General features: G+C 41.2%; 1 protein-coding gene across 5 annotated transcripts in view; it reads left to right on the top strand.

Annotated features, from left to right (window-relative positions):
* Nucleotides 1–11,696, top strand: part of SBNO1 (strawberry notch homolog 1) — a 52,549-nt gene extending 40,853 nt beyond the window's left edge. For all 5 annotated transcript variants that reach the window (XM_070629170.1, XM_070629171.1, XM_070629172.1 and 2 more), the window contains 4 exons: nucleotides 1,316–1,453; nucleotides 2,091–2,167; nucleotides 3,830–4,023; nucleotides 5,228–11,696. In XM_070629170.1, coding sequence (XP_070485271.1) covers nucleotides 1,316–1,453; nucleotides 2,091–2,167; nucleotides 3,830–4,023; nucleotides 5,228–5,370 — 552 coding nt within the window. In that variant the 3' untranslated portion in view covers nucleotides 5,371–11,696. The remainder of the gene's footprint in view (nucleotides 1–1,315; nucleotides 1,454–2,090; nucleotides 2,168–3,829; nucleotides 4,024–5,227) is intronic.
* The last annotated feature ends 3,564 nt before the right edge of the window (nucleotides 11,697–15,260 follow it).

Below are 15,260 nucleotides of genomic sequence, written 5' to 3'. Positions count from 1 at the left end.
AAGGTGCAGCCGCTTGTCTTTCAACTTGCACAGCAACAAGCACACATGCTTCACAGTGTGTTAAATGTGTGTTAACGTGAGGAAAACCGTGTCAGGATCACTTTTCTTTCCACTATAGTGTGATGATTTATAGTTACAATGAATTAACCTGGCACTGTCAAGATAGATCACACTGTTATGTGCTTTAAACACTCTCCTCTGAGTGTGAGACGTTTGAGTGTCTCACATCAAATGATAAACAATTTAAAAAGTAATTTTCACCGTAACTATTATTTTGTAGATTTTGCAGTAATTATGTAAACAGTGTTCAAAGAATTTCAACAAGTAAAAGACAAAGGACATTTAATATACTTGAAGAGAAAAGTAAAACATTGTCTTTTTCTTTTATCAGTGTCTTAATATAAAAAGTAGCTCAACAAATGATTTATATTGTGGGAGAGCTGGGGAAGTGTCTTTACTTTGAAACTTGTTTTTCCAAAGATTGTTGCTTAGAAATTTTTCACCTTTCTTTACAGGAGATATTAATTTTCCAAACTTATTTTTCCTTGAGTTAAACGGGGCCTTTTATAATTTCTTCTCAGGATTTCTTTCATAAGTCCAACTTAAAATAAGTTTTAAAAAGATATTTAAGTTCCATCGTTTGTTTAATGCATCCTTTACTTCCACTTCTTCATACACATGTCTTATTTGTTCCACGTTTTGGCTTTCTCCTGCTGTGGCTTTACCGTTTACAGATCCCTTTGTCCTGTAATAGCCATTTCACCCTCACTGCAACCACATGGTGGGCAGCACTCATGGATTAGATGAATTCAGAAGACTGTGGGTGATTAAAATCTTTATCTTGGAGGTTATATTTCTTCCTAACTTGAAGGAGAGTAATTTTTTTTATTATGAAAAACTTTAAACATACAGTAGAGATAAAAGGATTTTCCTGTGAAGACCCTTCGTGCCCACTGCCTAGATTCCTGCCTCACAGATCTCTGAGGCTGCTGGGGCTGAGTGTCCAGGTGCATGGACTGGAAGAGGTGAAACGATTTCCCCCGGGCATTGGTGCTTTTGAGCTGATTTCAAACAGTTTTCTGCCCGTGCCTTCAGCCTACCTCAGAATTAAGGTCTAGGAGCTTTCATTTTGGTGCGACTGTTAAATTTGGTTACACATGCAGTTGTCATCCTTTCTTGCAGTTGCATATTCATGTACTTATTTAGCATTACAGTCTCTCAAAGGATTATATTTGCGGATGTGATGGTATAAAAAACAAGCATGTTTTAATGTGTGTGGTATTGAATCTGTATGTTTCTCATTTTTTTTTAACAGATAAGAAACAACAAGAAAACTGCTATCTTAGTTAAAGAAGTGAACCCTAAAAAGAAGCTTTTCTTAGTTTATAGACCAAATACTGGGAAACAGCTCAAATTAGAAATTTATGCTGATCTAAAAAAGAAATATAAGAAGGTATTTGTTCATTTGTGCATTATGCTATATAGAATACTTATAATAACATATTGAAACTATGTTTAGGAGAGCTTTGTGTCTATTTATAAAATTATTTTGTCAATTTTTTTCTATTTGATTACTGGGAAATTGTTTTCAGAAAAAACTTTATCTGACTTTGTTACATTAATATTGTAGTCTTAATGCTTAAACCATTAAGAAACTTGCAGGATGATTATTTGAAAGAGCTTGTATTGTCAGAAAAGGAAGTTTCTAGTGCTAACTACAAAAAATAGAATTTTTTAAATAAAGAGAAGATGTGCAAGACTGTCTTTTGCAGTGATTTCTAGAAAAACAATAAATGGCTTTTTCCTAACATTGTTATTAGTTATTATTTTATCATTAGTATTACCCTATATTACTATTCTTCCTAGCCATTTTCACTTGAAAATGATTATCAGTAAGCTAGCTATTTGAAAAATGTATTACATAGGAGGAACCTAATGGCACAAGTTTATGAATGGCCTTCAAATGCAACCAGTGGCAAGGGCCAGGTTTTCTGTATAGAAATGATTTTGTTAGCTTTAGAGAGCAGATGAGGCAGCCAATTTGTTTAAAACAATACTGTTTCAATGGAATTTTTGTCTTATTTTCACAGGTAGTATCTGATGATGCCCTGGTCCATTGGTTAGATCAGTATAATTCATCTGCAGATACTTGTACTCATGCTTATTGGTTAGTATTTTCATGTTTCTCATCATATATTGCAAAGTGTGATCAAGATTTAATATAGGGGCCGGCCCAGTGGCGCAGCGGTTAAGTTCGCACATTCCACTTCGTCAGCTCAGGGTTCACCAGTTCAGATCCCGGGTGCGGACGTGGCACTGCTTGGCCTGCCGTGCTGTGGTAGGCATCCCACGTGTAGAGTAGAGGAAGACGGGCACGGATGTTGGCTCAGGGCCGGGCTTCCTCGGCAAGGAAAGGAGGACTGGCAGTGGTTAGCTCAGGGCTGGTCTTCCTCAAAAAAAAGATTTAATTTAAACATGGCTTCACTCTTTAGCTGTCTGAACCTATAAGTACATGAACAGATTATTGTCAGGTGGTGTTCTTTCAGTCAGAAGTACTTGTTCGATGGGCATGGACCGCATGCTGTTTAGATGTCCCCTCTGCTCTTCACTGATGCTGTTACTTCCAACCAATTGGTGTCTGGCAGCATGGACTTAACTGTTATTCTTAGTGTTAAGACTTACTTTTTCTCTCTTCTTCTCTGCGCCTTCCCTTCCTTTATTTTTTCCTTCTCTTTTTTCCTCAAAACTTTACTGGTGTCCCAAGTCAGTTTTATTTTTAAGGCTAAGGATCTTCTGGGAAACCACAGAGATGCCTCAGGTAGCTGATAGCGCCAGAAAACTTACGTTGTTGAGCCCTCAAGCTGATCCTGCTGTGCCGCTAGGCCAGCCGGAGGTGTGTTCTTTCAAGTCGTTGTGTAATACCCCTTACAGTGTTCATCTGAGGACCTTGTATCGGGTATTTTCATACCCTACAAATCTGAATTCTCTTCAGTGTTTTCTTACCCATTAAATAGTTAGTGTCATATATGACCCACTTTATGAAAAGGGATATAGAGTATCGATGAATTTTAGGTAGTTTTTTAGACATATGTAGGTAAATACATTTGCTTTGATGTGAGCAATGATTGCTGTTTGCATTTTGAAGTAAATTAGTCCTGTTGGAAATTAACTTAGGAAGAGCCTTTAAGATAAAATATTTTAAAAGTTACTCTACAAAAGTCCTCTAAAACATTTGCTTTGAGTTTTAGCAAGAAAAGTGCCCTACTGCTGTGCATTAAATTCATCTTGAATTAATACTGGAAAGACCTTTTTATTGTGAATTGTGAAAATAATTTTTAGCATAAAATTTTAGTATGTCTTCCTTTTTCACAGTTTTTAAAAAAATTACATATGGTTTCATTTTTTGTTTGTTTCTTGAGTCCTTTCCCACCTATCAGATTTTATTTGTTTATTTATTTATTTATTGGTAGTTTAATACTATAGAAATAACTGGCAGGATTATTTCATAAGCTAGTGTTAATACAGCAAACTAATGGATGTTAAAATGGCAAATGCTTAAATGGATCAAAACCAGTAAATCAGCCCTTTTACAGGGGCTCAGGCCCCAGAAATAACTAATTTTAAAAATCAGTAGTGATACCTTAAATAGCAAAGGGTAATCCAATATGTCAAAATATTGTAATCTAAGAAACTGTCAGTAAAGGGAATGGTGCTAGGACATTTTCCATTTGGAATTTGGGTAGACCTTGCAAGCCGTGTGTGTGTGTGTGTGTGTACATGTATATGTATATTTATAAATATATATCCCCCCTCCTCCCATCTATCCTAGGCGTGGCAATTGCAAAAAAGCAAGTTTGGGATTGGTTTGTGAAATAGGTCTTCGTTGCCGCACATATTATGTATTATGTGGCTCAGTACTGAGTGTCTGGACAAAAGTTGAGGGTGTTTTAGCATCTGTCAGTGGCACAAACGTGAAAATGCAGATCGTTCGGCTAAGAACGGAGGATGGACAGCGGATTGTAGGTGAGTCTAATTTTTTTTGGTTTGAGCTGTGGGAAAAAAATCAGATTCTGTTTCTTTCTAATTTTGCTTCTAACATCTTAGAATCTCTTCATCTATTCCAGTAGTGGGGTAGAGCTTGCTTTTGTATCTTCTTAAACGGTTGAACATAAGGTAAGCCTTTGAATGGACATTGTTGATTCTGGCTCAAATTCTGATGTGGTCGTTTATTTTATGCTGCTCTCTTCTGCTTCTTGCTCCCCTTCCTCACTGTTAACCATCTTCGTAGGCTCCCTGATGTGAAGACCAAGCTCTGCCTCTTACCCAGGATTCTCTAGCTGGTAGAATACAAAAGTCTACATTTTATGTTCATTTAGCCAGATTGAGACTATGGAACTCAAAGCCACTGTGCACAGAGGATGGACTGGAGTCCTGCAGGGAGTAAGGGCAAACCAGGCTAGCTGTTCCCACCATTCACCCAATTACAGGCTTCACAGCAATCCATCCAGTTATTGTACTTTCTCTATTGCTTTACCTTTATTTCATTTGCAGCAGCCTTCCTCTGTATAATAGATTGCAGGTTGGCAGCCTGTAGGCCAAAGTCAGTCCGTGAACATCTTTTTGACCCTTGAGTATTTTTGGTTATTGCAAGTTTTCATTTGAATTAGTTGCCAACGTAAAATCATATCAAAAGTCTGGATTTGCATCATCTTTTAAAAAAACACAATAGCTTCTCTGAAACTTTGAGCCCCTAGTCCCACACAGGAGGAGTTAAAGTGCCCTTACCCAGGGTTTATACTCTTCCAGTTTCCTAGCATCCACACTGTGGCCACTTAGAAGTTACCTGCTTTAGTAAGCATTTGAATTTGCAGCCACTGTTCTGTCGTCGTCTTGGTACAGTAGTCATGCCAGTGAAGGTGGTGTTCGGATACATTTGTGGAGCTGCAAAGATAGTAGATAGAAAGGTACCATACTTGACCTTCTGTTCCTCTACCAAGGAGATGGTGTTACACTAGACATATGCTCAGGTATTTGTGGGTAATGCTGCTGAGGAATTGCGATACTCACGAAGGGGCTATTTTAGTTATTAGGTATTCATTTAGTTTTTGTGTGGAGTCTTGTTCGTTACACTTAATATTATGCCTCCTTAGAATTTGCTGTGAAGCTGTAAGATACAGTATGGTTTCTCCTGGATGCAGCCTTTATAAATTCTTGTTTCTAATTGCAGGTTTGATCATTCCTGCAAATTGTGTCTCTCCTCTTGTAAATCTCCTGTCAACTTCAGACCAGTCTCAACAGCTTGCTGTCCAACAGAAACAGCTCTGGCAGCAGCGTCACCCCCAGAGCATCGCCAACTTGAGCAACGCATAAGAACAGACAGGTTTCAACATGGATGTATCTGAAATGCTGTTGAAGCATATCATTTGCATAAAAATCAGGGACAGTTTCCAAAGAATTATAATTTTTTTCAGTTGTGCTCTCTCTAGTTAATTTTTTGGGGAATAAGGACAAACCTGGAATAGATAGCAAAACTGAAAGTCAGCGGTGCCGATGGTGGCCCACATGTCTTCCCTTTGCTTCCCCATGGTACTTCCCATCTGCTTTCACTCTGGGCGAGCAGAGGACTCTGTGTGTGTGCGTGTGTGTCAGTCTGTTTGTTTACTTCTGAGTTTCTTAAAAGCTACAAACCACAATTGGTTTAAAAATGCTTGGAACTTCCCAAACTGGCTTTACTTTTACGTTATCCAGTGCTCAGGGTTAACGCAGTCCATCCATGCCATTGCTGTGGGAGTTATCCCCAGATGCATGTGTTTGAGTCTATAAATATAGCAAATATATATTGATTTCTTTTTCCAACTTAATAATAGGTTTATTAAAGCATGAAATGAAAGTTGCGTATCCTGCATTCAGGTTCTTTTCTGGTTTTTGTTCTGACAGTGCATGTCTCTGAAAGCATGCGTAAACAAGATTAACACAGAAGTCAAGTGACAGAAACGTGTGTCGATGTACAGCATTGGTTATTGCATTTTTATAGTGTTTATACCTGGGTGTTGCTTCTAACCCTGCGAGTCCCTTTCCCCCCTACCTCCCCATTCTCCTTGCCCCCGGTTTCTTGTCAAGGTAATGAGTACATACTTTTTTTTGTGATAAAACTCTTAAAAGTTAATTTTAACATATTAATAGTATTCCTAATGTGCTGCAAAAATGGCTGTAAGCCTGCTTTTCTTAAAATTACATTCTCCTTAACTTAAAGATAGTTTTAGAAAGAAGTACAAATTGGCTTCCATCTTGCAAAGAATCTTTTTTTTTTTACCTTATTATCTTAATTTGCTTTGTCACTTATGAAAAAGGAAACCGTACTTGAGTTGTAAACTAGACAATGAGGAAACACTTGAGGCTTCTGCTGTATGTTTATTTCTTGTTGTTATTGTTGTTACCCAGTAACTTGAATATTGTTTAATGTGTTGTAAGACATTGTAGAGTTTCTCTCAAGCTGTTAAAAATGGTAATGTACAAATGTGAATAGACACTTATCTATAATATGGGTAAGTTTTGTTTTGCCTATAATAGATGTTTATAAAAACAAGTGAGGGGACAATTGATCTTTTTGTTTCCTTTTTTTTTCCTTTCCTTTTTTTTGCTTGCACAGGTTGCACTATTGAAAAATTGAGATTGTATAAACCTGGTCAAAAGCTGCAAGATAGCACAGTCTTGTAGATGTCAAATAAAAAGTTATAATGTAACCCGAAGTGGACTCTTGCTTAGGCCTCACCCCTCAGAAGGAGTCTGTGATGGGGATTCTGCAGAGCTCGCGTGTCGCTCAGCATTCCAGGTAGTCTGATATTTTGGCTTAAAACCTACCCCTCAAAACTGAGATGGTGTTGAGGAAGGGGTAAAAGTGATAGGACTTTTGAGCGTTACTCAAGTTGAATTGTTCTCCTTTGTTACTTTTTAAACTCTTCACAGAATTGAGTGAGATGTCTGTTAAGTGATGGAAAGCTAAGACTTTCATCCTTTTGTGTTTCTTTAACTTGAGTTTGGTTATGTCAAATTTACCGTGAGTTTCCTTCCTTTGGATTTATCTATTCTCGATGCCTGAAAGGACACATTGAGAATAATTTCTCTTCTTTGGTGTATTTTGCCCAGTGGATGCAACTTTGATCCTCAGTCTAGTCCTTATATCTCAGGCAGTGATCCGTATGAATATCAACCAGTGTCCCTTGTTAGGGCCACTAGACCCAGCTGACAGCCAAGAACAGAATTGTCCCGCCTGCAGCAAACCTTCCGAGTCAGTCCTGTTTTTAGACCGGTAGCGCAGTCAGCTTCCATGAACAGACCGAGGTGAACCAGAGCTGGGGAGGGGAAGCACAGCAAACCTGCCCCCTCCAGTGAGACAACATGGCAGGGTTGGGGAAGATAGATGCTCAGAGGCTGTTGGCCCCGTCTCCTTTTTGTGTGTGTGAGGGTATCTTTTAAAAGCAGGTTACAGTTTTTTCCGAACAGCGTCATGAGGATTCTTTAGCGTGCGGTTAGTTCACCCCCACAGTTCATGCTTGCTCTTGGGATAGCTGTCTTGACACAAAGGGGCATATGTATGTTCTGTTCTTTGTAGAACAACTTTGTTTTGCTTTTTAAAAATAAGGCCTCTGAAAACTCTTAAAGTAGGCCTCAAAAAGGCAACCAGTGTAAATGGATGGGGAGCTGAGATGCCGCATGCCCATGCCCGTCATGGTGTGGTGTGCCTGTGAGCACTGAGTCTGCTGCACTGCCCTCTCTTGGGAGGTGAACAGATGACCTTTACACTGTGCCCTTGTCCAAGCAAGTTCAGGTTGGCCAACGTAGGGAAACCCAGCATTCAAGGTCCCCCTTTATCAAAAGATCAAGTCTTAACAACAGCTAGCTTCTGTAAAACAGATCCACATATTTCAGGATCTGAATGCCACGTCTGAACCCAGGGGCCTTGTTGAACTCAACGTGAGTCCATTTGGCCTCTGCAATGCCTTTTCTCCCTTTTTAGCAATATGGCTCTGAGCACAAAGGCGTGATTGTAAATCATGTTGGTGTTTTCAGAGTTTGCAGTGTCAATTGTACTGAAAACCACTTCCCAAGTCCAGAGCCATTCAAATGGTATTTTGGGGGGAATTAAATCTTCCCCTAATTTAGCAACCTCCATACCACATGGTCTCTATCTGCAGTTAAGTGGGACTATCCAGATATGTATCAATGATGTGAATTCCTGAAAGTATTAACAAAGTATTTCTTTAAACACAATTTGCTCAAAAAGTAAATATCTTAAGCAGTTTTCCCTTTTTGCTGCTAAATTACAGATACACTCTTTTTTTTCTTCACATCTATATATGTTACCAAGAATCTGCATCCAAAACAATGTAGTAGTGTGTGTGTATATATATTTATTCCTATCCCATTAATTAGCACTTCAGAAAACTTTTTGAGTTGCAACAACAAACCTTTTAGTTTTGTTTTGCTTCATCTATAAAAGTTAAAGTTCTAGATTACCAAACTCCCAGGGAATATAATATTTAGAGGCACAATTTTCTGCCTGTAGCCCCTGGGCATTCATTTGCTAATCTCCATGTGATGATATTAGAACAGTGTCTAACAGGCATGACAAGAAAGGGTACCAGGACAGCATTCACAGAAATGAGAACCGTTTCCTCTACTCATTCCACTTTCCAGTTTAGCATGAGGGAAAAAGCAATAGATTAGAAATGATTGTTGCATCTCAATTTATGAAAGTAGGGGCAGAGGAAAGGTATTTTTCCCTTGGGTCCTTTTCTTGATAAGATATTCAGAGAAAGGTTCTTATCAAAATACTCTCATTTTAAAAATGTGCCCGAGTGGTATGTGATCATTTCCAAGAATGGTGCTATACAACAGTCGCTGTGAGGCTTGGGATCCAGTTAGTAGATGTTTGGTCAGTTCAGGCGTCCCAGTGACAAAGGCAACCACTGTGATGATGGGCATTTGTTGATTCCCCTTGCTGTGTCTGGGGTCTCCCCAGCTCACATCATCCCTTGCACACGCACTGTGTACATGTGGCTGCTCGAATTCAGTAAGCAGTCCATGTCGTGGCTACAGCTGCGAACAAAAACCCTTTGTAAAAATTCCTTGTTGGATGCCAATGGTCTATACAAATGCAGTGTCTTTTAAGGGCGTGTAAGCAAAGGAAACACATCTAGATACCTGCAACTCAAGCTAGCTAGTAATCTTCTGAGTACTTGAGGTGAAACCCAAAACCCACCTTCTAATTGTATGCTGTACTTATATATATGTACATAAATGTGTATATATAGAGATGTTGAGTTCTTTTGAATTCTGAATGTAAATATTTCTTGTAAATTGGGATCTTACCCACTTATTTTTCCCTTTTCCCTCCTCCTTTCAGTCCTATTTATTCTTTTCTTGACTCCGCATATGGGGCATCTTATAATTTTTTTTTTTAATGAAGAAAAGTATGAAAAACTTCTTAGTTGAATTTGTTCATATATTTTAGAATTCAGTTGTGCATCTTTGCTATAGACTATAGAATTCTTATGTCTGTTTTGTGTTAATACTTTTCAACACGCCTGATTGTGTTTTGCGTTTTTATTACAGATTTTTACTCTGTGCAATGCGTTGTATTGGGGGGAATGTACTTGAGTGCAATTTCTGATACTGTCATTATATGACTAGTTCTGCTCATTTATGTTGCTCTTTGGAAGCTATAGTGAGCCTGATGTTTTCACATAAAAAAATTTCTTCCCAAGACTTCTTTAAGCTCCTCTAACTTCTTCAGTGCATTTGGGATCAAACTTAGTTCTTCAGGAAACCCGACTTGTTCCTACCCTTGCACTTTTTCAGGCCTGCACCAAAGTTCATCTGTGTGACTCTAGCTGAGAGGAAAACCTTACTGATCTGAATAGTGATTTAACGGCCTGCTGCTGCTGCAAACTTTCTGTTTCTTTGAGAAGTTGGGCCTGTATTTTTAACCTACAAATAATAGTCAGAAATTTACTTTGCAGTCGGCACAGATAATCCACTTCTGCTCTCGTCTGTTCAGGATATTTATGGGGAGAGAGGCCTGGTACATGCGGGTGTCCATATTGACAGGTAACATTAGAGAATGTACTTGAAGGAGCAATTGTCTTCCAAAAGAGAGCAACACAACTGCTGTGGGGCTTCCAGGAGCCTTCAGCTCGTGGGTTGATTCTGTGCTGAGGGTAAAACAGGCACTTAACCGCAGAAGGACTGGCCAGTAGGATCCCCGAGCTACTCTGCCACAGGGACTGGTGGATTTATCTTGACAGGATCAGCCATAAACCTAGGAGCTGAGCTGGATTAAGGTATTCTTAACAATTAGTGTTGCCCCTAGGGAAGACCCAGGGCTGGCTCAGGAAAATGGTGGTGGCCGTCACCTGGGAGGCAAATGTTGGGTTTTTCCTTACAGATTTTAAACCTTTAAGAAAACGTTTCTCATAACTTTTAGGAAAGATTGCCACGAGCATTTCTTGAGCCTTGAATTCATGTGCACGTTTCATTCATTACTATTGAACTTGGCAGACTTGTGGAAAATTTAACAGTTTGTGTTTAGGCGAGTCTTGGGAACCTAACTGGCCGTGAACTAGGGCCTGCCGGAGCCCAGCTCTGGTGTGAAGGCCTGCCTTGCCCAGCTTGCCGCCTGTGGCGCCGGGGAGCGGCTCAACTGTGTGGTTTGCAGCAGTCGCCGTCGCAGCGGCAGCAGGGTGGCAGGGCGCGTGAAGCTGAGACTGCCCCTGTAGTGCAGAGCCGAGCAGGGGATGCAGACTGGGAAAGTTGCTTCTTTTTGATACTTGCAATTCAGGCCTCCTCAGGCCGAAGGTCAGTCCATGGGCCGCTTAGGGAGAACTGCTGGCTTTTCCACCTGCCCTGCCCTAAGGGCCTTTCTTACTTTGACAGTATTTGTGGCACTGAAGAGGGTAAAGAAGCTTGAGCCTTCTTTCTGACTTCCACTTTCTGGGGCAGAGAGCTTTTTTTCTACGTAGCACATTGCAGTCTCACGCCATCCGAAAAAATCATTCTGTTCATGGTTTATACTGAATTTGCAAACTACTGATATTCTTTTTCAATAACCACTTGTGTCTACCATCAACCATGAGAGGTGGGAAGAGGTACGCTGTATCTCTGCAATAAAACCCTGGCCAGGTTCTACCTCCGCTGAGCAAAGGATACTTTTATACGTAGGCCTAGATCTTTCCTTTCCTCACCTGCCATGGTGCATCTTGAGACAACATGCGATGGAATCCAAAGACAATTTGAAACAAAGGTGGATGTAACTCTTTTGGTTGTTTTTATTTCATTCTGTTTTTTTAAATCTCCCTTTTTATATTGCTATTCCGTTTCGAATGTCCGTCAGTGTATGAAGGGTACACACTGTTCTGGTGATACTGCACTGCTTCCTTCAGCCTTCCACGGGAATGCAGTACTAAGTGTCCAGAAACAATTGTTAAGACCGTTTTGATGTGTAACTTTAAAAATTGGGTCTCATGCAATAAAAATGTATTGGCTGCATTTAGTGAGGTTTACCCTTGCAAGTGAAAAACGATTAACCATGAAGCGTAACAAATTCTGTATTTAGTTTTTTGTTGTTACTGTGGTTTTTGTTTTTGTTTTTGTTTTCTTTTTTTGTAAGATTCTTAAATAAATTAAACTGGCTGATACGCTCCTTCTCTCTTCGTGCTTTCTTGGTCTGGGTTCTGAGCAGCTGCTGGAGCTGTGTCAGTGCTGCCACGCACCCCTGGAGAGCTGCTTTCCATCTGGGAGCTTGGACTTCTGTCCTCTCGGCACTGTTATTTAACGTGAGTGATAGAAGGCTGCTCGCCTGTTGATCTCGTGGATAAAATGGAAGCCAGCGCTCATCAGAGCAGGAAGTATACACGCTGTCTGATGGTCAGACAGTACCACAGGCCTGGGCGAGGTCCTGCCACCTACCACTGTCCCCGAAACTCAGGTCACGGGGTGTCTTCCCTGAAAGATACCACAAAACAGGAGGGTAGCCGCGAGCGTTGTGTTGGAGGACTTGGAGATACAAGCCTCCCGATTTAAAATCCATTCCCGGTGTTGAGCAGCCACCCAGTCTGTGCGTCCAAGATTCGAGCTCTGCTTATGAAGAAACAAAACAGAAACTAGTGACCCCGCTCAGGGGGTATGGAGCGCTTAGTGTGTACCCTTCCTGTGGAGTGCTTGCTTTGTTTGTCTCCACAGTCCTCAATCCTCCCGTAGTATTTTTTTCTTCTGCTTTTTCTCTCCCAATCCCCCCAGTGTATAGTTGCATATTTTAGTTGTAGGTCCTTCTAGTTGTGGCATGTGGGACGCCACCTCAGCATGGCCTGATGAGCAGTGCCATGTCTGCTCCCAGGATCCAAACCAGCGAAACCCTGGGCCGCCAAAGCAGAGTGTGCGAACTTAACCACTCGGCCACGGGGCTGGCCCCAGTCCTCCTGTAGTTTTCAGATGAAGTTACTTTGCTCATAAGCTATGAAGGCCTTTTAGTTTCTAACTTTTGTGGAATTGGTGCTTGTATTAATATTCATTTGTTCAGTTAGTGTTCAGCAAGCAGCCGCTACGTGACTAGCATTGGGCCACATGCCGTCCCCAGCAGGTGATTCCTCGTGGGTAGTTAGTCTAATATTGGAGACAGTAAACAAGTGAGCAGGTAAGATTCTGGTGGTCCTGGGAGTTAGGAAGAAAACAGGAATGCTACGAGCACCTGAGGGTGGGGCCATTGGCGTGTTGACTCAGGTGACTGAGCAATGCGCTGGCACCAGATTGCCTCGAGGGAGCTGGAGTGGGTGGAGAGAAGGGAGTGCGGCTATTTTATGCCAGTACTGAGCTCTGGGGCTCATTGATAGAGAAATAATGATTGGCCGAGAACTCCAGCCAGCTCCTTGCACTGGACCTGGGAAGCCAGAGAATTTCGGAAAGAACAGGCGAAAAGACACCACAGAAAGGAGAACAGTTTGGCACGCGAGAGAATAGCAACTAGATTCTTTGCCCTGTGTGTGTGGTTAAAGAAATCCTCCCTGCCCCTGACAGGCGCGAGCACCCTCACTCAGTCCACAGATGAAGAGACGGGAGCCAGCAAGGGGTGGGGGCCTGGCCAGCCCGGGCGGTCTGGGCCGGGAGGCCGTGCTGCTGCCCTCCAGACCTGGAGAAAGGCCGTGGGTGGGAGGGAGGATGGGGTGCATGGATGGGTGTTTTTAAACGTTTAGAGTATAGCTTGTTTGGGTCTTCTCTCTGTGGGGTTTGAAATGCTTGAGAGACTCATTCAATTTGTAGATTGAAATGCTTAAGGGAATCTAATCAAATTTGTAAATGGTGTTCATGTTTAGGGGAACTTAATTTGTTAAATACACGAGATAATTGAGCATTAACTGAAGAACAAGTGAAAGGGAGTGTTTTACATTTTAACTTAAATTTTACTCAGATATTTGTAAGTTGAGCTTGAAGCCTGAGAGGAAACTTGTTTTTAAGTGTATAACCTTAATAAATTGAATATGAATTTGAGTCAGCAATAAGAGACCAGACTTCATATGGAGCCTCCACCATCCGCACCATTTTTCTGTTACAGTTCCAGTTTGCTTTGACCTTGTTCCCTTCAGCCTCTTATCTGTGCTCGAGTCTGTGTTCAGCCTCACCATGTGAGCCCCTGGGCCTGGGCACTACTGACATTCAGGCCAGGCCATTCTTTTGGAGGTGCTGTCCTGTGCGTTGTAGGCTGTTGAGTAGCATCCCTGGTCTCTATCCACTAGAGGCCAGTAGTACCCACTGCACCTCCCACCCCCAGTTACGACAACCCAAAATGTCTCCAGACATTGCCAAATGTCCTGTGAGGGGCAGAATTGCCCCTGGTTGAGAACCACTGCCCTAGACAAAATAGTCATAAAGAGGCAAAAAGCTAGGTTCTGTGATCTGTGTGCGTGTGTGCCTGCACGATCTGTGTGTTTTACAGAGGACAAGGCCCATGTCAAGGGGGTACCACCCCTGATATATAGAAAATATAAAAGTTAGGTGGCTGGGGGTTTGGAGTGTGTACAATACAATTTCCATAAGTATGAATATTTATCAGCTAGTCATTTGAGAGCATGATGTAAAGAAGCCATCTGTGAAGGCCTTTATGGAGAGAAAAGAGGCTAAAAGAAATGTGCAAAATGCTTATTTTTAGAGTCCAGTTCTCAGCAAGTTGGCTTCGTCCTCTGAAAGCTGCCCGATCGGGGCGTGAAGTGCATCACTGGGTTAGGAGAGGCAGGTGTCACGCTAAATGTTGCAAATCGTCGTCACTGGGTTAAGAATTACCACTAAGTGTCCGCAAAGGTGAGATGGCTAGGGGGATGCTAAATTAGTCTGAAATACTTAATTTTTACGTTTTCGATTGGTTGTTTGCTTGAATAAGTAACACCCGCACATGACAGAAGTCAACAGGCAGAGGAGAACATACAGTGAACATTGTTTTCTCTCTGCTCCTACCGCTTGGCCCCATTCCTCCTCCTAAGGCTGTCATTCTTGCCAGTTTCTTCAGGATCCTTTCTTGGGGAGCTTTAGAGGGTAAGTTTTTGAGCATCACAAAAATGCTCTAGCTTCTGTTGTTTACCTTTGTTCCAGGCACGATTCATTTTCACAAAGATCAATCTGCGAGCCCTTGAATTACTGAGGAAATCCAAGCTAGAATAAATTATTAATTGTAGGAAATTGGGAAATTCAACAACATGAACCTTCAGTAGAAAGTTGTGTTTTATGTAGATGCCCACTGATTAGAGCAATAGGAGGCCCCTACAACTCTTCCTTTCATCTCTAGTCCTGGATAAGATAAACGACACAATGCTCTCAGTTCTTGCATTAATAGTGGGTTTCTGTTTAGTTTTCTGTCCCCACAGTTTAGGTTTTTGCATGTGTGTGTTTCTTGTTCAAAAGTATTGATATGAAAAGAGGGTCACGATGTCCTGAGAAGCTTGCATGTCCTATTTTTATTGTTCTAGCCATAGGGGATCAGGCTTAAGAAACAAACTTTTGTGATCTAAAACAGGGACTGGCAAACTAGTCCCCAGGTCAAATCCAGTCCACTACCTGTTTGTGAATGACCCTGCAAGCTAAGTTACTTTCTTAAATGGTTGAAAAAAAGAAGAAAATTGTGTATCGTGAAAATTACATGAAATTCAAATTTGTGTTCATATATAAAGTTTTATTGGAACCCGGTCATGCCCATCCTTTTATGTATTGTCTAAGGC

The sequence above is a fragment of the Equus przewalskii genome, chromosome 7 (assembly GCF_037783145.1).
Source record: "Equus przewalskii isolate Varuska chromosome 7, EquPr2, whole genome shotgun sequence".
In the NCBI taxonomy this organism is placed as follows: Eukaryota; Metazoa; Chordata; class Mammalia; order Perissodactyla; family Equidae; genus Equus; species Equus przewalskii.
Note: the sequence above shows the minus strand (reverse complement) of the source record. Positions and strands in the feature narration are given on the sequence as shown.